This window comes from Haliotis cracherodii, unplaced genomic scaffold (genome assembly GCF_022045235.1).
Source record: "Haliotis cracherodii isolate W230 unplaced genomic scaffold, xgHalCrac1.p SCAF_5, whole genome shotgun sequence".
NCBI classification, from domain to species: Eukaryota; Metazoa; Mollusca; class Gastropoda; order Lepetellida; family Haliotidae; genus Haliotis; species Haliotis cracherodii.
In genome coordinates this window covers 17,616,659-17,642,919 of record NW_027266308.1, presented here as the reverse complement: position 1 = coordinate 17,642,919, position 26,261 = coordinate 17,616,659, and the positions used below count along the sequence as shown (strand labels likewise).

The window sequence follows — 26,261 nt, the reverse complement described above, 5'->3', positions numbered from 1 at the left end:
AGAGAAAAGACTTTCTTTTAGCTGGCACCAGAACAACCATTGAGTATGCCGATTCAGTGTCACATCTCATTGGACTGTAAATATGTGTATGAATGTATCAAAATGCTAAATGTAATGTTATTTAATGCTATGATATGAAGTGCTATATAGAATAAAATAATGAAATAATGAAATACACTGTAAATATGTGTATGAATGTATCAAAATGCTAAATGTAATGTTATTTAATGCTGTGATATGAAGTGCTATATATAATAAAATGATGAAATTTTTGTGCATATCATATATCAAAATTTTGAGATGACCCATGGTGACTTCTATTGTTTAACCAATTAGCATGCCAGACTGATTTTCATACTGGGAACAATAGGTGGTGGCAAAGTGAGGAGATCCCGAATAAATGAACACATATACTACGTCTAAAAACGAGCAGAAATAAACATACTTTGAAAGAGGTGGTCTTACAAACCCTCTCAGGGGACAATAATTTTACACTACTTTAACCCCCTTCGAGGATATAGCCACTCACAATCTCAGTTACTGAATAATTCTACCAATTATAAAAGTTATTTATTTATTTACAAAATATAACAATCAAAATTTATGTAGCAAATCGATTTCCTTTAAAAAAACAATGATTAAATGACTACTTACCTGATAAAAAAGATCCTTGATACATGATACTTTGAAATATTTATCCCTTGTGATGGAAAAATCAATGCAGTCAAGCAGGACATGCTTGACCGTGATTCTTTCATCACAAGGGATGCAGAATGGAGGATCCTCACCTTTTAAAATATATTCATGAGTGTAACGTGAATGGCCAATACGACATCGTCTTAAAATGACCTCTTCAAATCTGGACTGACAACCCAAGTAGGTATAACCGATATTTGCTTTTATTGCATGTAATGTATTTATACCCACTTGGGTGTCCCACTTCTCCTGCATTAGATCTCTGATGTAAGATCAAATGACAGGTTTATAATCACTGTATGGTAAAAGAAGTGGTGTCACAGATTTGTTGAGTGCTGCTTTTGCGGCAGCATCAGCCAGTGTGTTACCAACAATCCCAGCATGGCTTGGTAACCAACAAAAAACGATGTCATATTGGCCAGTCGCAAGATCATTAGATAACACAAGATTTTCAATTAAAAATGGATGTTTACATGACATATTTTTAATAGCCTGAAGGCACGAAAGTGAATCTGAAAAAATAATGAAGTCTTTATATTTGGATTTCTTCTTGATATATTTTAGTGCTGTTAAAATTGCGTGCGCTTCTGCTGTGAATATGGAACTATTAGCGGATAATCGTGAAGATACTGTTCTGGATCCAATGATGGTGGCACTATCAACTGCGCCACCATCCTTGGATCCATCTGTAAATATAGATTTATATGTGTCATAAGTGTTTCTTAATTGATTGTATTCGTGTTTATAAATAACTGGATTTGTATCAGATTTTTTAATCTAGTTAATGTGAGGTCTACAGTTGGTCTTACCATCTGCCAAGGAGGCGATGAAAAAAGATTTGTGGGAGCTATATTCTGAAAGTTAATGTTCGCAGCAGAAACGACTGATTTAATTCTTATTCCTAGTGGTGGAACAAGAGATGTTTTCTTATTGTAAATATCGTCGTAAAGAGGATTAAATACGCAATTAAAGGCTGGATTTCACTGATTGGAATATAATTTAGTGATGTATTGTAAAGATAGTTTCAGACGGCGTTGTTTAAGAGAAGGCTCATCCGCCTCAACAGACAGACTTGGAATAGGAGAAGGGCGAAAGGCTCCAAGGCAAAGCCTCAGTCCTTGGTGATGGATAGTATCAAGTTTTTTTAAATTACTTTTACAGGCTCCACCATAGACGATGGAGCCATAATCAAGTTTTGAACGGATCAGTGACCTGTATCAGTGTAGGAGGGTAGTCTGATCCCCTACCCACTTGGAATTAGAAAGAGCTTTCAACAAATCGAGTGCTTTCAGGCATTTAGCTTTAAGAGATTTAATGTGTGGTAAGAAAGTTAAATGGCTATCAAAGATGAGTCCCAAGAATTTGGCCTCTTTTAGAAACAGCTTTCAACAAATCGAGTGCTTTCAGGCATTTAGCTTTAAGAGATTTAATGTGTGGTAAGAAAGTTAAATGGCTATCAAAGATGAGTCCCAAGAATTTGGCCTCTTTTACAACTTTGATAGGGGTGCCATTCAAAAATATTTCAGGGTCTTTATGCGGCTTATATTTTCTGCAGAAGTGTATACATTTAGTTTTAGACATAGAAAATTTGAACCCGTTTTCGAGAGACCACTTATGAATTTTATTGAGACAGATATGTAACTGCCTCTCTATGGTATGCATATTTTTAACACGACAAGATACATCAAAATCCACGAACAGTGATCCATCCACTGAATCACTTAAAACCCTGGAAAGACTATTAATTTTAATACTAAACAAGGTGACAGACAAAATACTGCCTTGCGGGACACCGAAATGTTCTTACTTACTTACTTACTTATATTGGAGATTTAACGTGCGCTTTCCGACTGCAAGCGTATGTCGCACACGGGCCCGGCCAGGCCTTTTAATGTGTTTCCAAAAAGGGGAAAAGTGAGTTTGTGCAACCCAGGAGGGGGGCTTTAGGGGTTGCTTATATAGTAATTTTGAAATTTTGAGATTTGGAAAGAATGCCAAGAGTGGGTGGGGGACGAACTAAGGGAGCTGTGTGTGTTGGGTGGTTATCAAATAAGGTAGTTTTGGTTTTAATATTTTATTTGGGGTTTAAATGCGACTAATTAGTCCTGTTTTTATTAGGTATATGCCTAAGGCTTTGAATTTTTCTAATTTATTTTGTGGATTTAGGATTGATTCTAGTGTAAGTCCGGTTTTAAGATTTAGGGTGGTCTGTAGTGTTGTCCGGTGTGTTTGGTAGTGTGTGCAGTGAATGAGTACGTGTTCTGGTGTTTCTTGTTGTTTGCAATGTGGGCAGTTTCCTGTTGTGTGTAGTTTAGCTATTTTACGGTGATTATTCAGTTTGGTGTGGCCTGTTTGTAGTTTGGTAATTATTCTGTCGATTTTTTTGGATGGGTGTAGTATTTTGGGTTTATTTAGGTTTTTTTTGAGTACTTTCCTGATTTGGCTATTTGAGTTTTGGTATATATTTTGCCATTTTTTGTTAATTTTTTGTTTAGTGACACTTTTGATTTCTGATTTTGAGCTGGGTAAGTTTAAGCTTATTTCTGGGAGTTTAAGGGATAATTTTGCTGCTTTATCTGCCTTTTCATTTCCAAAGATTCCTAGGTGGGCGGGGATCCAAATGAACTCTATTTGTTTACCTACCTTAGTTAAGTTGTTTGAGCTATTGAGTATTTGATTTATTAGTTTGGGCGGTTTTTAGTGTTTTTATTTTTGAGGGCTTGTAGTCCACTGAGGGAGTCGGTTAGGATGAGGATTTTTTGGTGTTTTTTAGATTGCTGATTGTGTAGTGCTGAGGCCATGCCCATTAGTTCGGCCGTGAATATGGATTGGTTGTTTGGGAGTCGGTAAGATTGTGTGTCTTTGGTTGGTTGTGCGATGTGGACTCCGAAACCTGTGTGTTTTGAGATCGGATCTGAGGATCCGTCTGTGTATATGTGACACCAATTTGGCCAATTTTCATGTATGTATGCTAGTGTGGTGGTTTTAGCGATGTTAGGATCGGTCTGTTTATTTAGTGTATCGGCTAGTGTTGTGTCTATTTTTGGTATTTTAAGTTTTGGAGTGAAGATATTGGATGATTTATTGTTTTGTTTAAGATTATATATTTTGTGTTCGTTTAGGTAATTGGTTATTCTTTGGGAAATTGGAGTAAGTAGTGGATGTTTCCGGGCTAGGGCTTGGTTTCTAGGGCTAATATTTTGTTTTATTAAGTTTTCGATTAGTGGGTTTGATTGGGACGCGGCCCAGAAGTTTAGGGTAAGTTGTTCCCTACGTAGTTTAAGTGGCATTTCTCCTGTTAAGGCCTGGAGTGAGGTGGAAGAGGTGCCATGTTGAGTTCGTGTGATTAGTTTTAGGGCCTGATACTGGATTGAGTCTAGTTTTTTAATGAGAGAGTTGTTTAAGGTGTCGTAAATGGCACTGCCATAGTCTAGTTTGGACCTAATTAGTGATATATAGAGTGAGAGGAGGGTGTTTTTAGAGGCCCCCCAGTTGGAGCCGGTTAGGCATCTTAACGTGTTTAGGTCTTTGCTGCATTAATTACTTACTTACTTATATTGGAGATTTAACGTGCGCTTTCCGACTGCAAGCGTATGTCGCACACGGGCCCGGCCAGGCCATTTAATGTGTTTCCAAAAAGGGGAAAAGTGAGTTTGTGCAACCCAGGAGGGGGCTTTAGGGGTTACTTATATACTGCAACCTCTTTGAGTGACTGCTCTCGCTGAAATAGCTTCACTACCTCGTAGATGTTCGGGTGGCACTTCCTGGCAAGTTTCTTTATCTTGTTGTGCCACCCTTCCATGGGATTGTTGGTACGGTGGCCTTGGTTTTCGAAATGGTTCCAAATCTCTGGCATGAAGGCCCCTCCTTGAACCCAACTGGTTGTCACGTAGTCGATGAAGGCAGTCACTTTAGGGCCTGCAGGAGAGTCAGCAATGGCATCAAGCCACACATCATCCACTTTGTCACGAGGTACTAGAGGGAGGGCAGCAGTTCTTCTCACCAGCTTCTTCACCTCCTCATCTTCCTTATAGTCCATCACCAGACCTTCTTTCTACACCCTCCTCCAGATACATTGGGTGAAGTGAAAGAAACACCCTCTAACTAATGTCCCAGGAAATACATCAGTCACGTGAGCTGCACGTTCAAAGTCCAACTGAATTGTAAGTGGGGCAAACTCTAGACCTCCTCCACTAGCAAAATCGCATAGGTACTGAAACATGTTGACATAACACTATTTTGTTCGATTGGACAACAAACAGTAAACTAATGGAAACATATGGCCAAACACCTCAGCATGTAAACAATAAATCTGATCAAACAACTTGGGACAGGCATAAAATATACCATCACAAAATACAATGTCTGCAGTACACAAATGTTCAATGTTCTTGTCTGTAGTGAAGATGAGGATGTCGTCACTAACACAGTGTAGGAACTGGTCGCCTCCCTCAGTCTGGGAGTATTAAATTAGGAGTATAATTAAAATGTGGGACACTCATATACAGGTATCGGTAATCGGATTAATTAATTACCCGCTAGAATAGGTGAAATGCACTCAGCTGAAAATGTGTCTCTACCGGCAATAGCCATTTCTGAAATGTGTCTCTCCCGGCTAGACACCGTTTTTAGAGGCCCCCCAGTTGGAGCCGGTTAGGCATCTTAACCTGTTTAGGTCTTTGCTGCATCTGGTTACAAGGTTTTTAATGTGAGCATCCCAGGTGAGATGTTCATCGAAGATTAATCCTAAGAATTTGGTTTGTTTTTGGAATTTGATTGGTTTGTTGTTTAGTTGGAGGTTTAGGGTGGCGGGTTGCATATTTTTGTGTTTAAATACTATTCCTGTGGTTTTTTCTGAGTTTAGGGAGAAGCCCCATTTGTCAGCCCATTTTTGTATTTTATTTAGAGATTTTTGTAGTAAGTTTTGGGCCATTTTCATGCTTTTAGTGCGGATCCAGAGGGCTCCATCATCCGCGAATTTTGATGTGTTTACTTTAGGGGATAGTCCCTCGAATAGATCGTTAATCATAATATTGAAGAGTGTTGGGCTTAGGATGCTGCCCTGGGGAGTGCCATTTTCTAGGGGACATTGGTCCGATAGCGTTTGGTCTATGCCCACGGTGATTTTGCGGTTTGTTAGGAAACTTTGGATGTAGTTAATTATTTGACCTTTAAGTCCTATTTTTTGTAGTTTTTGTATTAGCCCGTTATGCCAAACCATGTCGAATGCTTTGGAGAAGTCTAGAAAGATGCCTGTAGTATATTGTTTGTTAAGTTGGCCTGTTTTAATGTCCTGCTCTAGTCGGGCGAGGTTATCTAAGGTTGAGCGTCCAGGAGTGAAACCGCTTTGGTCTGGATTTATTATGTTGTTTTGTTCTAAGTAGTGTTGTAACCTGTTTTTGGCCATTGATTCCATTACTTTGCATAAGTTAGAAGTTAGGGAGATTGGTCTGTATGAATTAGCCTGGTCAGCTGGTTTATTGGGTTTGGGGATTGGTATGACCAGGGCTTGTTTCCAAGGTGATGGGACCTGTCCGTTTAGATATATGAGGTTAGGGGGAATTTATATGTGTAATAAGTAAGTTTTAACAAAACATGCATCTCAACTTTTTGAGTAAGCTCCCACTAGCTCCTAACTCATTTATTTCCTGAGAATATTCAAACAGAATTACTGGCCTACTCTTATTAATTAATCCGCTAATCATGGGCTGTGACCATTGTTAAGTGGGTAGACTGGCTGTGTTTGTTTAATTAATCCCACCTACTCCACTGTCTTACAATTGGTGTCTCACTAATGGGATGTAACCATATATCTGTCAGGGACTAATCCCCTGAGTAAATAACTGAACGCAAATTCAGTGTTGTTACTGATGTGACATGAGTTGTGGACAAGGTTAAGCATTTGTGACTAAGTTAGCCCTAAAGTGTTAAAATATGCAAAGTTGCTATGTTGATTTTAATTGCCCTTTAAACTGTTGCCACATACACCTATTATATATATCAGAATTAATTATGTTTAAAGAGCGTTAATTTTAGAAAGCCCCGTCATTACTGATTTTCACGATCGTTTAGTTGTTCACATTGAAAAAGACATTATCCACAAAGATAGTCCCATGTTTAATTTATAAACTGCCTGTAACCTATTGCATATAATCCTGCACTGTTAGATTCGACACTGACTGATCACAACGTAAGCGGAATCATGCCTCCGCTCGTCAGGTCGTCCTTGCCCTTCAGTGAAAGGAGTCCCCGCATCTGAGTGGCTGGCGAGTCAGTGTTGCCGCCTTCAGCACGTATGTGCCAGGTCCATCCTCCAGTGTAACCACTTGTGTACAGGTGTTTGAACTGGTCAACGATGTCCATCCCTGCCCCTGATACCTGGTTGAACTCGGCTACCACCAACGGCTTCTTAAGCCCGTAGTCGGCGACGACGTGCTGAAAGACGCGTTCCATTATTATTTAACCAACCCCGGGTTCATATCTGTGTACACCACTGCTGTCCTAAATTGCATTGATCAGAGTCAAGATCCACAAAGTAATCTAAATGCTACCACTATCGAAAGTCTTTATCAAATATTTGGACTTATGACTATGGGGCTAACTTACAATGTTCAAAGATAACTTAGTGGAACAGCCCAGTATGTCATGATGTAATACAAACTGACAAATGGATTAGTAATATTCATGATATATATAGGTTTAAATATATGTCCAATGTTCATTCCGGACATACACACTAGGTTTAAAATAGCTTACCGTTGTACATATGATAGGATGTTTGAGCCGGTGTCACGAAATATATTCGCCCCCAGAATAAAATCTCCCCCCGTCCCACCTTTCCTTTCGTTTTTCATAATAATATATTTTTAAGTTGTATATGACGTATGAATCCCTTCTCAGAGTACTTTATCTCAGTTCTATATGACGTATTATTTTACTTCTCTGTGTCGTTCTTGTTTTCTCTTCAGTGTGAGGTTAAAATGTATCATTTTACCATTTTGATATTTTGCAATGTGTTGTGGTCCTCAGTTATGCAAATCAGTTTCGGTGTGTCTTTTTAACAAGATGTTCTTCATTAAGATTCACCGCCAGCCCCATTGTAACAATTACATGTACACTTTGCTTTGACGATGCCGGTTGATGTTGTTCAATACAGGTGTTTTTGAATCTATTCTACATGCTAATCATTTCGGGAAGATGATACACATTTATCTATATTTTGGGTTACATTGCTTATAAAGATTATACATATAAACGTACGCAGTCTTAGTAGATTTTAAAGTAGATTTAATCAGTGCTGAATTAGATAGTTATGATGTTGTATGTTTAACAGAAACCTGGTTGCTCCATGATATTCTAGCCCCAGTTATTTACACGTGTCATGTCAGCCCTATGACATTCGCGATTGTCCACTTCCAGAAAACATCCTGTGCTGGTTTAACATATAAAGGGTTAATTAGGGATGCCCAACTCCCTGGAAACAGGCCCTAGTCATACCAATCCCTAAACCTAATAAACCAGCTAATCAAGCTAACTCATATAGACAAATATCCCTAACTTCAAACTTATGTAAAGTAATGGAATCAATGGCTAAAAATAGATTACAACATTACTTAACCCAAAATAACACCATAAACCCAGATCAAAGCGGTTTCACTCCTGGCCGCTCAACCCTAGATAACCTCGCCCGACTAGAGCAAGATATTAAGACAGGACAACTAAATAAACAATATACCACAGGCATCTTCTTAGACTTCTCTAAAGCTTTCGACATGGTATGGCACGATGGGCTAATACAAAAACTTAAAAAAATAGGACTCAAAGGTCAGATAATAAACTACATCCAGGACTTCCTAAACAATCGTAAAATAACCGTGGGTATAGACCAAACTCTATCGGACCAATGTCCCCTAGAAAATGGCACTCCACAGGGCAGTATCCTCAGCCCCACCCTCTTCAATATAATGATAAACGATCTATTCGAATGTCTATCCCCTAAAGTAAACACATCAAAATTCGCGGATGATGGAGCCATCTGGATCCGCACTAAAAGCATGAAAATGGCCAAAAATCTACTCCAAAAATCTCTTAATAAAATACAACAATGGGCTGACAAATGGGGCTTCTCCCTTAACTCAGAAAAAACAACAGGAATAGTATTCAAACATAAAAACATGAAACCCGCCTCCCCAATCCTCCAGCTAAATAATCAAACAATCAAATTTCAAAAACAAACCAAATTCTTAGGACTTATTTTCGATGAACATCTCACCTGGGATGCTCACATCCAAAACCTAACAACTAAATGCAGTAAAGACCTAAACACCCTAAGATGCCTAACTGGCTCTAACTGGGGAGCCTCCAAAGATACTCTCCTCTCTCTCTACATATCACTAATTAGATCAAAACTAGACTACGGCTGCGCCATATACAACACCCTAAACAACTCTCTATCTAAAAAACTTGACTCAATACAATATCAGGCTCTCAAACTCATTACACGCACCCAACATGGCACCTCCTACACCTCACTTCAGGCCTTAACAGGAGAAATGCCACTAAGTCTACGCAGGGAACAGCTAAGCTTAAATTTCTGGGCCGCGTCCCAATCAAACCCTCTCATCCAAAACTTAATAAACCAAAACATCAGCCCTAAAAACCAAGCTCTAGCTCGTAAACACCCCTTACTTACCCCAATATCCCAAAGAATAACAAACTACCTAAATGAACACCAAATTAAAAATCTTAAACAAAACTGCAAACAATCAAATATCTTCACCCCTAAACTTAAAATACCCAAAATAGACACAACACTAGCTAGCCAAATAAATAAACAAACCGACCCAAACATAGCTAAAACTACCACACTAGCATACATACACAAAAATTGGCCATATTGGTGTCACATTTACACGGACGGATCCTCAGATCCGACCTCCAAACACACGGGTTTCGGAGTCCATACCACACAACCAACTAAAACCACACAATCCTTCCGACTCCCAAATAACCAATCAATATTCACGGCAGAACTAATGGGCATGGCCTCAGCCCTCCACAATCAAGAATCCAAAAACCACCAAAAAATCCTAATACTTACTGACTCCCTAAGTGGACTACAAGCCCTACAAAACATAAATACCAAAAACCGACCTAAATTAATAAATCAAATACTTAAAAGCTCCAACGACCTAACAAAAGCAGGCAAACAAATAACCTTCTTGTGGATACCCGCCCACGTAGGAATATACGGTAATGAAAACGCCGATAAAGCAGCTAAACTATCCCTCAAAATCCCAGAAATAAGCTTAAACTTACCCATCTCAAAATCAGAAATTAAAAGTGTAAACAAACAAAAAATCACCAAAAAATGGCATAACCTATATCTAAACTCAAATAGCCAAATCAAAAGAGTGCTCAGCAAACCACTAACCAAACCAAAAATTCTCCATCCATCAAACCCCAGAACACGCACTCATCCACTGCACACACTACCTAACACATCGAACCGCATTACAAACCACCCTCAATCTAAACAAGGCTCTCACTCTAGAAGCAATACTAAACCCACAAAATAAACTAGAAAACTTCAAGGCCTTAGGCGTATTCTTAATCAAAACGGAACTAATAAAACGCATCTAAAAACACAATAACCTACCAAATCAAAATCACATAAACAAACAATCATCCACCATACCCAGCTCCCTTAGTTCTCCACCCCAACCCCATCGGCATCTATTCCAAATCTCAAAATTCCCAAATTCTATATAAACAACCCCTAAAGCCCCCTCTTGGGTTGCACAGACCACCCTCGCCCCTCGGAAACACATTAAATGGCCTGGCCGGACCCGTGTGCGAAATACGCATCAGTCGGAAAGCACACGTTAAATCCCCAAAGTAAGTAAGTAAGTAAGTAAGTATGATGCCCAACACGTTAATTAATGAAAGACGAGTAGTCAAAACACTGTCATTTCCTGCCCAGGACATCACACCCCTACACGCTAAGGTCGGTGAGAAACATTCTCATCAAAGAAAACACACAGTCAAGACACTGACTTTTCTACGAGGACTCACGGAACATTTTCTCCCCCGAACTATATATTTATATAGACTTGTCATGCAGTTCAACAATTGTAATTGTCTAAAACTGCTTTTGCTTTTTGTGGTGTCTTTGTGGTATATTTTGATGGAGAATATCAGCTTCTCAACAAGTTTTACTTGCGTGCAATATTGCGTGTTGGTTGAAGAATTTTGAACTGAACTGTCCGAAAGTTTATATCTAACATTTTGGAATTGAAGACAGTGATAAAGTCTTATGTCAATATGTGGACTCATAAAAATTGGTTTTATGTTTTAACGGAGATATGATATTTTCTTATGAAATATCGCGTAATAGAGTAATTTGCATGCTTTATCATTCATTGTACCATTCTAAACCATGTGAATGTTGTATGTCAGTCAATCGGGTGAGAAAACAGCCCAATCCTCACTCTATAAAGGACTATGTCAATCATTTTGCAAGTTGAAATGACCCCTGATACTTTATGACAGTTTATGGAGTAAAAATCAATGCTGATTAGTCAAACCGCTATTTTGGGCTTACCATGCGGTTCAAGATAATCGAGCACTGTTCGACTTGTTTTTAGCCGAGCGGTCCTAACAGCGCCTATGGAAATACTACACCATAAATGAACTGTTTCGATTTGCCAATGGAAATACTACACCATAAATGAACTGTTTCGATTTGCGCGGTTTCACCAACTGCTAGCCCCTAGCGGTTTGCAGTTGGTGAAACCGCGCACAATGGAAACTAAGTCGCCGAACTTTTAAGCATAGTTTTTGTATATAGCATTTCACCCGCCTTCCTAAACGTGTGGCAAACTGCGCACATGGAAACTAAGTCGCCGAACATTTAAGCATAGTTTTTGTATATAGCATTTCACCCGCCTTCCTAAACGTGCCCCAAACCGCGTGGCAAACCGCGCACATGGAAACTCAGCCTAAAGGGCGGCGGCTTTTACATAAGCCAGTAAAGCTTGTTTGTCAATCCCCATTCATATATTTAAAAATCTGTTGAAATAAAATACATTGAAAAGCCTGGTTTGTTTGCGTTAAAATCAAAACAACGGAATCTGTAATTAAAATGTGTAAGGTGTAAAAAGCTTTTACATAAAAGAGCAAAATACACGGGGGAGAGTAAATACATAATTCTATATAATTTTCTTGAATGGAGCACATTTGAGAGAAAAAAGATAATCCAGGCATATGCGATATTACCGCGTTGAAAGAATTTATATCAGTCATATATTTCTAACTTAGATCACCGGTATGTAACCCAGGTAAAGCATGCATATCGGGGAACATTGTAATGTTGGTACAGTTTATCATGTCTTCGGCTTTAGCATTACACAATGGTTTTTCACATTCCTCAAGGTTTTAATGTTTATTTGTTTATGTACTTTTATATTTATTTTTTTCTCTCCTTTATTTTTTCTGGGTTAAATATTTATCTAAATATACATTTAGTTTCTTGTATGTGTGGGGGTGTTTAACAGAAACCTGGTTGCACCATGATATTCTAGCCACTAATACCATTTTTAAATCGTATAGCCTGTATTAAGGAATATATTTTAGATCTTAAATCAGAGTATAACGGACAGCCTGAGCAGGAGGCGCGCATGGATATGTTGACAGTTTTTAAGTAGTTAGTGTTAAAACCGAATGTTTGCGAGGATTAATAAGATTTCTGAATTCAGTTACAACAGTAACCGTACATGTATTTGTTACATTAAGTCATTTCATTCAAATTTGTTTGGTATGATATATATCTTATAATTATTTTAGGATGGAAGGTACAGTTACCAAATAAAATATACTGAAATATCAATTACGGTACGGTCATGTCCACCCTGACTGTGAACGTTTGATAAATATAGAAGAAATCACAATTTGAGTGTCAATAGGACTGACCTTGAAGGGGGAGAACTCGCTATATTTCCCTTGCCAGGCGTAGGTATGACTCGAATAGAATGTCAGCGTGCCCTGAAACCACAAATAGTTGTACACATGCAAGTAAGAGTTCAGTGTTGTACGTCTTCTTCAAAGTTACAGAACATTTTTACTTCTTATATCAGCCTGCTCTCAATATTGAACATGTGCATATTGACATGCGAATGCTATAGCGATATGACGCTTGGGTGCCATGGTCAATTACCATACCTATAGATCGGTCAAGGTTTTTACTGGTTATGTGACATGAAGATAAGCACATAACGTATTTTGACAGGCACAAAGTGTAATATCAGCGAATATTTATGAAATTACCATCTTTTTGCCCCCAGCCTTCACAAGGCACTCGTCTTTGTACACGTTGAAGCCACCCCATTTGTCAACATTGGACCTCGCCTCCCACGACCCCGCTGTGACGAGCGCCTGGGGGTCAACCTGTCTGATAGCATCCGCCTGCCAGTTTATGAATCTGCAAAACAAAAAGGTACATTTGACTCAGAATTGACAACATTGAAGATAACATAAGTCAGTGCGTATAAAAAAAATATGCAAACATTATTAACTTTACAGAGTGATCAATAACACAAAAACATAATCATAACAAAAGCACTGAAATCAACAATAAATCAGAGACATCGTTCAGCGAAAAAGGGGCACGGATGGCCCAGTCGTCTGAGGCGCCGCGATTCAATGCGCAGAGTTGCGTCCCTTGGGCACGCCTGAAACCTATGATTGTGGGTTCGAATCCCGGTTCGCCCCGATTATGTTTCTAGGTTTGTCAGCACCATACCCGTGCTCGTTGGTTTCACCGAAGTGGTAAACCTTTGAGACCTTCATCACTTCGGGCTTTCCTTCCACATTAAGCTGACACGCTGTGATATAATGTTAAAAGCGGCGTTAAACCCAACTCACTCACTCACTCATTCAGCGTAAAGATGCAACACAAGCCCCGCCCATTCTATTATCAGTCAACCAAGAAACACTAGTCCGAGGACAATTCTTTTTCGGTTTATCGAAACTGTTAAAAGATTATTGCTTGGCTAGCCAGTCAAATGTCACCAAATCACTTGCAATGTATTTAAACTAATTTAATGTACACAGTCGACATTGCACAACATGCATAAGCGTCATGTTTATAATAATAATAATAATAATATTAATAATAATAATAATAATTGACACACCCCTTTCCAAATCCATAAGAAATCTCTACCAAAGGCATAGTTCATTGTACGATTCCGACCATCAAAAACATGTGTTGATGAATCACTATCAAATAGTGATGATAGCAAGTGTTTGCGAAAAGGTGAGCGTTTGCTGCCTAACCGATGGCACCCGTCACAAACACATGCAAAGGAAAGTCAATTGTTGACAAACCAGGGACTCTTTTCACAAAGCGATCGTTGAGCTATTAGACTATATCGGAGTGCTTTGTGAAATGAGGTCCTGGGTCAACTTGAACAAAGTGATCGTTGTCATACGACAACTACAACGTCAAAACGTTAACATTATTTCACAGTAATCGAAGATTATGCCTTTGTCCACTTTGTCCATGTATACCTACTTTAGAAACTGCTGTGACGTGTACAGTTGGCCCGCCCAACCTGCCCCAGAGTTGAGCAGGAAATTTGTATCAAAACATGGTTCTGCGTTGGCCAGGTTGGGCTTGATTTCTCCCTCCATCTCGTTGATGATGTCCCAGCCGCCCATAGCGGGTTCGTCTTTCACTGCCTTCACCCACGGGATCAAGGCATTATCTATGTATGACTGCAGCTTTGCCTCGTCCTGTAAGCGAGAGTTAATGAGTTTAACGGGTTTTTTTTCAACAGTTGAATTAATATGTGGCAGATGAATGCGGGAGAAGTGACGCACGTTGTAGACCAGGGACGAATCATTATTATAAGAAAAAGGAATTGTATGCTTCAGACACTTGTCTGCAAGGAAAGGGCACATTATTTATTTTCATACAAATCAGGGCATATGAAACTTTTCCCCCAGTAAAACAGGGACAGAATGAAATGGTTGATCCATTATCACTTTGGTGTCACCAACAAGCATGACACTAACGGTTAACGACCAAAATTTAAAGACGGGCTAATCATGTGGAATATGAACCTATAATAAGCAGATCCTGGTACGACAAAGAGGTGAAACTCTGCATTCTTTAAAAACAACATGCGTAATTTTCATAAAAAGCCAAGGGGAAAGGGTAGTGGTGGGGAGGATCAAACGAAGCCCCAGCATCCTGGATCCACCACTGAGCTTTTGTTACACCACTTGGTGAACATTAACAACAATCACACCCATGGAAATTTACCTTTAGTATTGAAGTATATATATTTTAATATGACATGGGAACTTTCTCTTTCAGACATGTTGCACATTATCACCAATGCGACTTGTCTTTGTGCGTTTCTTTATTTATTGTATCATAAATCTATGACAGTTTTATCCTTTACATTCACTGCATGTTCATTGTCTGACACCTGGACTGAAAGACGAAATAATGTGGATGTGTATCTGGGCTTAAAATATAAGTGTTACTTTGATTAGCCCGTCTATCTTGATGTGGTCGTTCTGAGCCTGGGCCCCGTTCCACAGACAGAAGAAGATGAGGATGTTGTACTCAAGGGCCTTCCGAAGGTACTTCTTGATGTCATTGATGAAGGTGCCCTTCTGATCCAAGCTCACGACCATGCCAGATGCGTCAAAATGGGGAGTGACAGCTCCCTCGTCATGCACCCACACACCTAGAAGAAGATATGTGTATATACATGAAAAGAGGCCTTTATTTGCAATAGTTTCCTGAAAAGTGACGAAAATATATTAAAATCCATAAGCTACTTCAATTAAGAGATCCTCCCCATTACTTTGCCATCAATTTATATGTTAACCAATTGAATAGTAATCAATGCATCACATGATCTTGAGACATAAACATAAGTTGATGAGAAAAAACTCAAACCACAAGCATTAATAATTAACAATTTTGTTGCCCAGTTGTAATTTTAAAGGCAATACCAATAAATATCTTATGCCATGAGGTTTGGGAACTAATACCAACTTCGCTACACCTGGTTGGTTGGTTGGTTGGTTGTTGGTTGGTTGTTTAACGCACTCAGCAATATTCCAGCTATATGACGGGGGTCTGTAAATAATCGAGTTTTGGACCAGACAATCCAGTGATTAATATCCTGAGCATCGATCCACGCAATTGGGATCGAAGACATGCATCAACCAAGTCAGCGAGCCTGACCGCCTGATCCCGTTAGTCGCCTTTTACGGCAGGCATGGGTTGCTGAAGACCTATTCTAACCCGGAATCTTCACGGGTCTACACAGGAAGAGAGTTCTAGCTAAAGAACAGAAAACATTTGTTGTGTTTTCAAATTCATTACGGGATTCCGACACTTTCGGTTTCATATAAAATGTTCCCATCAATAAATTCTTCGAAATAGATTGTATATGCAACTTTGATCCACGTCATGTCAAACCCTTTAAGATACAGAGGTGTCATATTTGTAAAACTCAACACTCCATTTCAACTCAACTCTCTTCATATCCAGTAACGTTGGGATAGCCCCATGATTAAAACATTCGCTCGTAACGCAGAAGCCTTGGGTTCGATTCCCACATGGATGCATTGTGTCCACCACCAGGATTTTGCTGGAGTATTGAAACAATAAGTACTAAATAACTTTTTCAAAGCAAGGATACGGTCATATGGACCCAAATCCAACTGTTCAAAACTTAAACCATAAATTCTAAAAATACGCTCTGCCATACATACGCATAGAATTGCCGCCGTTTTGATAAACCATCTTCAAGTACTTTTCAAATTCTAAGTGTCTGTATTCGTAGTTGTTGTCTCCGAAGTCGTGGCCGTTGGATACCCAGGCCTGGTTGACACCGGATAGAAAAACCTTCTTGCCGTTCTGTTCAAAGTGAGTCCCTTTCACAGTCAACCGTGTTCCCTCTGGAATACATTGTGAAGAGTTATTATACACTATAGGATGATGTAAAACGCGTGTAGTTATCTTTGTGACTTTAGCTAAAAATAACTTATGCTAATTGTGAGTCAGTTGTAATTATATCACCTGACACATTCCTGAACATGCAGCTGACATAATTTCTGTGTCGGATTCCTGGTCACACCATATGGTACCCAATTCTGATGTCACGTGACTCCACAATCATGAAACAACAGGTGTTTGAAACTGTGACTGATCTTATGAGTGAGCGAATGATGGTGAGAAGACGTTACGAAGACTCATTCTATATCAAAGATTACAGGGGGCACGTGTGACCCAGTTGTCTATGGCGTCTTTGCTGTGCAAAGCTGCGTCTCTAAGACCTGCCAAAAACCTATAACCTCAGACTGGCCTTGACTATGCATCATAACCATGCTCGCAGGTCTTAGACACGCCGTGATACAACCAAGTTGTGTTTAAGTGAGTGCGTGAGTATGGTATTACATTGCTTTTAGCAATATTCCAGCAATATCACGACGTCGGTGCCAGAAATTGCCTCCACATACTGTACCTATGTGGGGAATCGAAACAGGGCCGTCGGCGTAACGAGCGAACACTTTAACCACTAGTCTACTCCACCGCCCCGAGTTGTGTTTAAAGCGGCGTTCAACCAAACTCACTACTTTGAAAACAAATATTCGTTACATGTAACATATCCTTATTGGGAATATGTACATTAAATCAAAAGACATTAATCTGCAAAACCAGTTCGTTAAATGTCCGGATTGTCCATCAAAAGATACTGTTGTTAACACATTTGGTCAAAGCCTAATGTATATCTATCCACATAATGAATGGTCGTTGTGGTGAGGATAGAAACTCTGGTAAATATACTTTTTTGTCACAATGGTACATGCTTGATAGATTATTGTCTGTTATCTACAAATCTTTTCTTTTGTTGTAAATCATTTTAAATTCATAGCAGAGCAGAATCACACCACCTTCCTCTGTAGGTGTCATCACCAGCACAATCTGTGCAATCTGAACAAAGAGATTCTTTTCATGTATCAGATCATCAGGTTAAATAATTATGCCATACATGCATACTTTATTTAATAGGGTTTATTCAACAGGCCAGTTTCCACGAGTAAAGGCATAATAGTGCCATTTTATAAAAAAAAAATGGCCCAAGAGATGATCCTAATAACTACAGGGGTTTAAGGTTTGTAGACTTTAAAAAAAGCATTTGATTCCTTTGATAGAAACAAACTTTTATATATTTTCCACAAATGTGTCCTGCCTGTTAAAATTTTGAATATGAATCAGTCTATGCAGACGTCTGTTACAGCACGTATGCGGTGTAACGCTGGTTTTACGGAATGTTTCGACTGTCCTATTGGACTAAAACAGGCTTGTGTGTTAAGCCCAATTTTATTTTCCCTTTTTATCAATGAGTTGGCGCTGGAATGCTTGATTCTTGTCGAAGAGGAGTACAATTGTTCCCCGACTTATATGAATTATTTCTATTGATGTTTGCTGATGATATCATTTTTATTTCGAGTTAGTGGGCTACAAGAGCAGCTGAATAATTATTGTTAAATGTTAACTTGTCGAAAACTAAAATAATTGTTTTTCGTAAAGTCGGAATTGTTAAACAATGTGAGAACTCGTATTATCGTAATAAACTTAGAAGTTTTATCAGAATATTAGTACCTTGGACTAATGGTGACTCCATCTTTAAATTTAACAAGAGCAGTGTCACATTTGGCGTTAAATGGGAAAATGTCACTAATAAATGTTTTAAAATTTGTTTTGACATATGGAAAAATCCCATTCGGAACATCTTTCGAAATATTTGATTCAAATATTTAACCCATCCTTCTTTATGGATGCGAAAAATGGGGACATCAAAGATTTGAGGTAGTATACAGGGTACACCACCTTGCATGTAAATATTATCTTGGTACAGGAATTAACACTCCCAATGTAAGGGCTTTAGGTGAATGTGGAAGGTACCCGTTGTTTGTAACACTTCGGTGAAATGCATTAAATAGTGAATAAAACTACTTCACATGCCATCTAATAGACTTCTGCTTTAAGGCATACGAAATGTTATTTAATCTTGATTAAGTAGGTCGATAGAACTGAGCAAGTAATGTTAGACGCATTCTGTTTAGTTCAGGTCTTGGGTATGCTTGGGTCTACCAAGATGTTGGATGTATAGCTAGTTTTCTAAAACTTATTTCAAGCCCATTCGAAAGATAGGTACAGCCAAGAATGGTCCAATATACTAGCATCCAGTACTAGATATGAATATTATACACCTTTAAAGATAAGCCTAAAAGCAGAGAAATATTCGACCTTGTGTACGTTTGCTACCGATTTTGCTGATGCTCGAGTTGGAAGTAAACGGCTTAATATTGATACCGGGACACACCATCAAATTCCAAAGTCTGAAAGATGATGTACATATTGTAATCTAAACAATATCGAAGATCTGTATCATTTCACCCTTATATGTCTATCCTTAAAATATATTCGTAAGCAATACATATCAAATAAATATGTAATTCGACCGTCAGTCCAACAATTTATTTGTCTTATGGCAACCTCAAATTATCAAGATTCAAAATCTGTTATGTTATAAACTGAGGGCCAAAAGAAACGTTACCAACATTAACTGATTTGCCACTTTGAAACAAAGATGCCAACTTGTTCAAAAACAGTAAAGAACACATCTCACGAATACAGCCTTCGTGTTCTCTGTCGTTCTGTGCACGTGCCTGGCGGATTTTGGGAGATATTGGTGTTTTTCAGCAATTTTTAAATCATTCTTTCCCAAATTATCGTGCAATTTCCGGGTATAAATTACGCACGGATCTGTTCCCAACCATTGGTTGCGATGATTAACACCAACGAACATGCCAAGACTGACCGCTGTCCAGAGGGAGAGAGCCATAGGTATGTTGCAGATGGGAGCGACACAGAGAGAGGTTGCCATTAACATGAACTGCTCCAAGATGACCATTACCAGACTGGTCGCACGTCTCCGACAGACTGGCAGAACCGCAGACACGGAGTGGCAGACCAAAGGTCACGACCCCGCAGGATGACCGCTTTTTACGGGTACGTCATCTGAGGAACAGATTTCTTACTGTGACGTCATCAGCTACCAACGGCTTAGGACATCCGGTCAACAGACAAACAGTGACCAGATGACTACATTATGGTCTCCGGGCTTATCGACCCTTCAAGGGCATGACCTTGACCCGTCAACATCGATGTGCCAGGTTGACGTGGTGCAGGCAAACTCAGCGATGGCAACAATAGGAATGGCGGCGAGTGCTGTTTAGTGATGGGGGACGCGAGTTTATCGGCGACGTGGTGAACGTACGGCTCCTTGTTGTGTCCAGGAGGTGGAACCTTACGGGGGCGGAAGTCTGATGGTCTGGGGCGGCATTTGCGGGGACGAGAAGACGGAACTTGTCATTATCGAAGGCAATCTCACAGCACAACGCTACATTGACAATATCTTACGGCCAGTGGTTCTTTCTTTCATCCAGCGTCAACAACGGACGGTGTTCCAACAAGATAACGCCACACCCCATACAGCCCGTATAACTAGAGACTTCCTCAACGCCAACAACGTGACTGTCCTGTCGTGACCAGCTCGATCACCAGATCTGTCACCCATAGAACATGTCTGGGACCAGCTGGGGCGTCGTCTTCGGAAACGTCAACATCCTCCCTTCACGAGACAAGCGTCGATCGTTGCCCTCCGTGAGGAATGGAATCGGATACCTGCAGTCGATGTGAGGACGCTTGTCTACTCAGTTCGACCCCGTATTCGAAGATGCATTGCCGCTCATGGAGGTCATATCCCGTATTGAACGGTCTGGGCCGTCGTCACCTTAAAGTTGTTGATCGAATACTGGACGAATGACCCCTTGTCAAGAAATGTCCCTGTTGGAGGTTATGGACTTTGTTGTTGAATTAGTAAATTCGCATTTTACTGTTCTGAATGATGAATTTCTATAATACAATTGTTATTGCTGCTTCAAATTGTGTTGGTCATATTTTATACTAGAAATATCGTTGGTAACGTTTCTTTTGGCCTTCAGTTTAAAAAAAAAATGCCTTCAAGTTAAGGAAACGTACAGAAATCAAACGCGTGATTCTATTTGTAAAACTATCTGATTTTATTAAAGAAGTTTCATTCATTGGGTATCCTCACGTACTTCGAGCGGGAGCCTTCCCTAAATCAGTTACTGCCATGGTGACGGGTTGTGACGTCACAGCTGGTTGTGACATGACTGGTTGGTTGGTATGTCCTGTGTTCTGGCGTCCTGTGTTGGGGTTCTGGGATCCACCAATCGAACAGATTGCCACTGCGTGGGTCTCGGGAGCATCACATTTCTCTGATATCCACTCGCCAACGTCGGTGTATTGACGGAGGAGGGCGCCACACACCGTCCCGGTCTCAGTGGTGGGACTGCCTGAAATTTTGAGAAAAAGGAGCCACAGGAGGTTGTTCGTAACTCTAACATTGGTTCGTGGTTCGAATCCGACATTCGCACTGATTATGATTCCTGTTTTCTCAACACCATAACCGTGCGCGTGAATTTCTCCAAAGAAGTTAACATCCCATCATTACTTCCGGCTTTCCTTCCATATTTAGGTGACACGTTGTGGAATGAATACAATACTGTTTAAAACTAAGTGAAACCAAACACTCTCATTTATTTCTCCAGAATTTCATCAGGTTATGTGCCAGGAACGATCAATGGTAACAGTCCCGTTGGACCCCTGTGCTCTATTCCACGACTTATGCCAGTTTTTCGCTAGTTTAACTTGCATTCTTTAACAATGACATCCGACAGTCGCAACGCTAAAATTCCTTTATGAAAAGGGACCACGGTTTAATTAACAGTTATCCTTTTTAAAAGGCACTTAATATTACTTATACATTTCTTTCTTGTTTACAGCAGTTGTATTAAATACTCAGGCGAAATGACATGCGGTCTACACGAATAACAAAAATTTTATCCAAACGTCACAGGTGATCCTTGACAAATACTTGATTTCGAGAATTGGAAATTTGCCAAGAATTCCAATGGTTATATATGGCAGCTTTTGGAACACTTTGAGAACGATGACAGTTCACATAGGGATGCATTTTTCTTTGTTCTTTCAGTGCGACGTTAACGTTTTGGTGTAGATGCCAGAAACTTTAGTGCTTTGAAACGTCACATTAAAAGAATAAAACAAAGTTGTAATCAATATGTAAACTGTGTCTTCATTGATGCTAAAGCTTCTAAAATGCCACTCTGCGATATGATGTAGAGAATGTAAGTAAAGGGTAAATTGGTTACCGCCATGCCAGAATGTGTAGTCCACGGTGGTGCCATCGGTCCACTGCCAGGTTTGTCCGTCATGCTTCAGACCAATCCAACAGTTATGCGGAGAACCTGGAGAATATTTGTTTAATGCTGCACTCAGAAATATTCCAGTTATATAACGCCGGTCTGCAAATTATCGAGTAAAGTGTGGAGGTGAGGTAGTTACAATGTGTGAACTGGCTGAGTGTGTGTCCTCTTAACACGTCAGATGCTCATGTAGCAACTTTGGCTTGCTGACCAAAACTCGATCATACACAAACCCGTGTGATACGGCGAGAATATTACTGAATATTATTCACACAAAATCACAAAATGAATGTCAAACAAACTTTTTTTGTTGGTTGTTTGCATTGATGTGTGTTGGTAGGGCAGGAATTGTTTACTCTTTTCGTGAACACTTGGTGTAATCACCGATTTTCAGTAATCCATTCATATAATTTTCATCACTATGCTGCCTTTTATGCCTAATGGAATCTGTTTCGGCGGATACTCGAGACTGATTATACCCTGGCGTTGGCGTTATAGATTAATATGTACCAGCGTCGATTATTTAAAACAAGGTCGTGTTGATATAACTGGAATAAAATCAACATTCACTAACTCACCCATTAATATATACAACTTACCGGAACCTCTGCATACGTCCTTCAATCTGTCATTGTGGTTTCGGTCATGTATAGACGCTAGATGGCCACCTTTTTCAACACATTCCTTCTCGGCGTCAGAGAAGCTCACCGGCTTTTCAATCATTTCAAGATGCTCTGAGATGCAAGTTGATAATGCGATAGGAGTGCGGCATGATAGACAAACATTCAAATGCGTGCATGGCGGACTGTAGTCAATGAGGCTAGGCAGAGGAATGCTGGGCAGAGGATAAGGTTTCAATCAAAGCAACTGATAAACATTTAAGTTATTCCATGAAACTATAGGGTTGACCTACCTGCTGCCACATGATACATCAAAGCAGCGCTCAGTAGGATGCTTGACAGCATCTGAAAGAAGCAATAGGAAATGTTGAACAATAGGCATATCATTGTTTCCGGCTCAAACATATAACAGCCCCATTAATACATTATGTTTCTTCCTTATTTACTAGGCTTTGTTTACCGTTGGGTAGGACAAGCGAACACTTGGTGTCATTACTGATTTTCAGTGACCCATTCTATAATTTTCCGCTATTTTGCCTTTTACCCCCAATGGAATCCGTTTCGGCAGATAATGGAGGCTGATTATTCCCTGTGGTTGACGTTTTATATTAATTTGTACTAGCCTCGATTACTAAAGGTAAGGTCTGGGTGACATAGCTGGAATAAATCAACACTCACTGACTCAGTCATTTATATATCTACGATCATCCCACAACATATGTAACTTACCGGAACCTATGCATACGTCTGGGCATTTGGCCAGTATAATATAAGAAGAAACATTACATAATTTGCAACGCAGTTAGGAAATAGTCGAAAACTATCCTCACCATTGCTCCCACCTAGAACGTCTGCGTTGATTTTGCCCAATCTAGACAAAAGTAGGTGTGACCTCAATCTGTTATCTTCCACACATTTAGTCTGTCAGTAAGTCTGTGCACTGAGGAGAAATAAAAAAACGTTCTCGTCAAAATGATTTAAATTTAAATTTTGTCAATAAAAGGTTTGTGTGGATTGTTTATAAACTTTTGGCTTGACACTAAAACCTAAAGACATGTCCATTTTTCATTTGTACTGGATCCAACAGCTCCATAAAATTCAGTACCAAGGGAGATATATTTATTGCTGGTCCAGCAAAATATACCACCAAATCCGTGTCTCAAAGATTACCAAAATCCTTCATACTATCAAGGAAGGGCTTTCTTTATATTCACAGAAAGTACTAGATACAAGTGGAATTTATACCATGTGGATACTCTAAAAAGTGTTTTTAGCAAGCATACTATTTCCATAGGTTATATACTCTTAAAAAGTAGAAGATATTAGTGATGATTACAGAAGTACAAAGATTGTTGCCCTTAACCATTTCATGCCTAATGTCATATCCCCAAATTTCTCATAGATGTTATCAGTGAGGAAGTCCAGCACTTAAATATGTTTTACTCAGTTAACTGTATTTTTGACAAATTGTCTTGAACTTCTGTTGATTGAAATGTAACTATATCTATGATCACAACGTTTAGTTACACATGCCCCATTCATCAAGGAATATAGTTGAATTAGTAGAATACACAAACTGAAAAGGAGAAACAGAATTGGAATGATCCCATTCTGTCCCAGTCATCTGTCAGAGTTCAGCAGTCTTCAGAGTTCATTGTTGACAAGCACAGTCTTGCATATCTCACTTATCTCCCGGAGGTCGCCCGACAGTCCGTTCGTCACAATTACATATCTGAAAGAAATCGACGTAGTTGTTTAGAAGTTGTCCAGACAATTTGAAATGAAGAAGTTTAAAAAGCCAATAACTCCGCCCAAATGAAAAAAACAAATTGGTGTGTCCAACAACATGTTGAAGTGGCCACGTGTACAAAGTTTAATTGAAATTGGTCAATTAGTTTGAAATGGGAATTATTCGGAAATTTGTTTTCTGCGGACAGACCGACAGACGGGCTGACACGCTGATTCCATTACACCCCCAAACTTCGTTGCGGGGTACAATGGACTAATAATCTAATGAAATGATATTTCAAAAGGACGTCATAACTAGATATTTACTCATTTAGATGTTTGAGATCTGTAAATTACAATATGGCGCCTGTGAGACCATCTTGGATTTCTGAATGAGGTTATATTACTGAATGTTGTGCTGATCATCCACACCTTGTTTCATAAAAAGCACTTATTAGTATGGTAAAATAGTATGGTCTTAAATAGGGTTAGCTATCTAAATTTCGACGAATCAGAGGACCCCATTCCGTTGATATTGTAATAAAAAGTGCTTTGTGTGCAACAATATGTCTAGATATCTCTTTTAACGATCGAACAACTAACTTTCAACCAATCAGATGCCGCAGTTATATTGCCATGATGGTAAGAAAACCTATTCCAGATACTCAAAGGTGGGCATAAATTGCAAAAATCGAGTGTCATTTTTCACGTTTGGATACATAACATTAACTTAAATGCCAAAAATGTCCGAGACTAGTCGCACAACGAAATCAACCAGTTCAATAGAGGATGTTGTTCAGGCTGCAGAAAAAAGACTTACAGAATTGATAAAATCTATTAAGACTGATTTGCAGGAGGTAAAGGACTCAATAAAAGTGGAAATGGCACAAATTACAGAAAAAGTAAACTCTGTCGAGCATGATGTGTCGATTCACGCAGAAGAAATTATCAAACTATGCAACGCATTGACTGAAGAAAAGAAAACACGAATCTTCTACCAAAAGCAGGTAATTCTAAGACTCCTGAGACTCGCGCAGCTATTTCCACGCCAAGTATGATAGACACGGCGATTATAGTTGATAATAAACCAACACTGGCAACACCAACTCCCATGCCAGCTGTTACAAGCGCGGTGTCAACTACGTCGAGAGCATTCACGGCTCTGCGATCCTTTTTATACAATCCAAGTCTCAACTCTCTATTCAATGTTTTATGTCGCTTATTTGATGTAATCGAAATCCATCAACAGTATCCATCTTTTCATCGAGCGCTGGATATAAACCCATAGTGTATATTATTGTATCATATAATAGTCTTGCTTCAATGTTTTGAGAGTATACATCAACCTTATTAAATGTATATTATACGTCATGAATATCTTAGTAAGAGAAATGCTGTCATTTTTAATCATTTGGGCCCCCTCAACGGTTACAACGGGTGAAGCTCCCATATAAATAATACTGCAACGTTGACGTTGGTGTTTCTTGAGCCATTTAATTGATAGACCTTGTAATATTTCGAAGGCATCCTCCGGTGAATCTCCGAACAAGACTTCAATAATAAGCATAGAAAGATCAGGTATTGCACTCAAGTTCTGTTTAATATCATTGAATTCAGTAACCAAATTTAAACCAACATTTTTTTATGCCGGACGACTAAATAACATATGACCTGGGTTTTCTGGCAGGGGAGAGACTAACACACTTTTTTCGTTTTGATGGGATTAAATTGTCTGAGTGTTCCAGGGCCTGATGAATCAACCATTATTTATAATATGGAGTGTTACACTCAAGTATCCTATATGTACAGGTT

General features: G+C 39.3%; 1 protein-coding gene across 1 annotated transcript; it reads right to left on the bottom strand.

Moving 5' to 3' along the window:
* Nucleotides 1-6,073: 6,073 nt before the first annotated feature.
* Nucleotides 6,074-23,607, bottom strand: LOC139443161 (mannan endo-1,4-beta-mannosidase-like). The gene is made up of 11 exons (XM_071224120.1): nucleotides 23,552-23,607; nucleotides 23,015-23,066; nucleotides 22,701-22,835; nucleotides 22,048-22,143; nucleotides 20,914-21,171; nucleotides 16,495-16,680; nucleotides 15,250-15,455; nucleotides 14,270-14,490; nucleotides 13,021-13,174; nucleotides 12,667-12,738; nucleotides 6,074-7,131 (listed from the first exon to the last, which is right to left on the bottom strand). Exons 1-11 carry the CDS (start codon nucleotides 23,552-23,554, stop codon nucleotides 6,880-6,882), a joined length of 1,635 nt encoding a protein of 544 aa, XP_071080221.1. The 5' UTR covers nucleotides 23,555-23,607; the 3' UTR covers nucleotides 6,074-6,879.
* Between the last annotated feature and the right edge of the window lie 2,654 nt (nucleotides 23,608-26,261).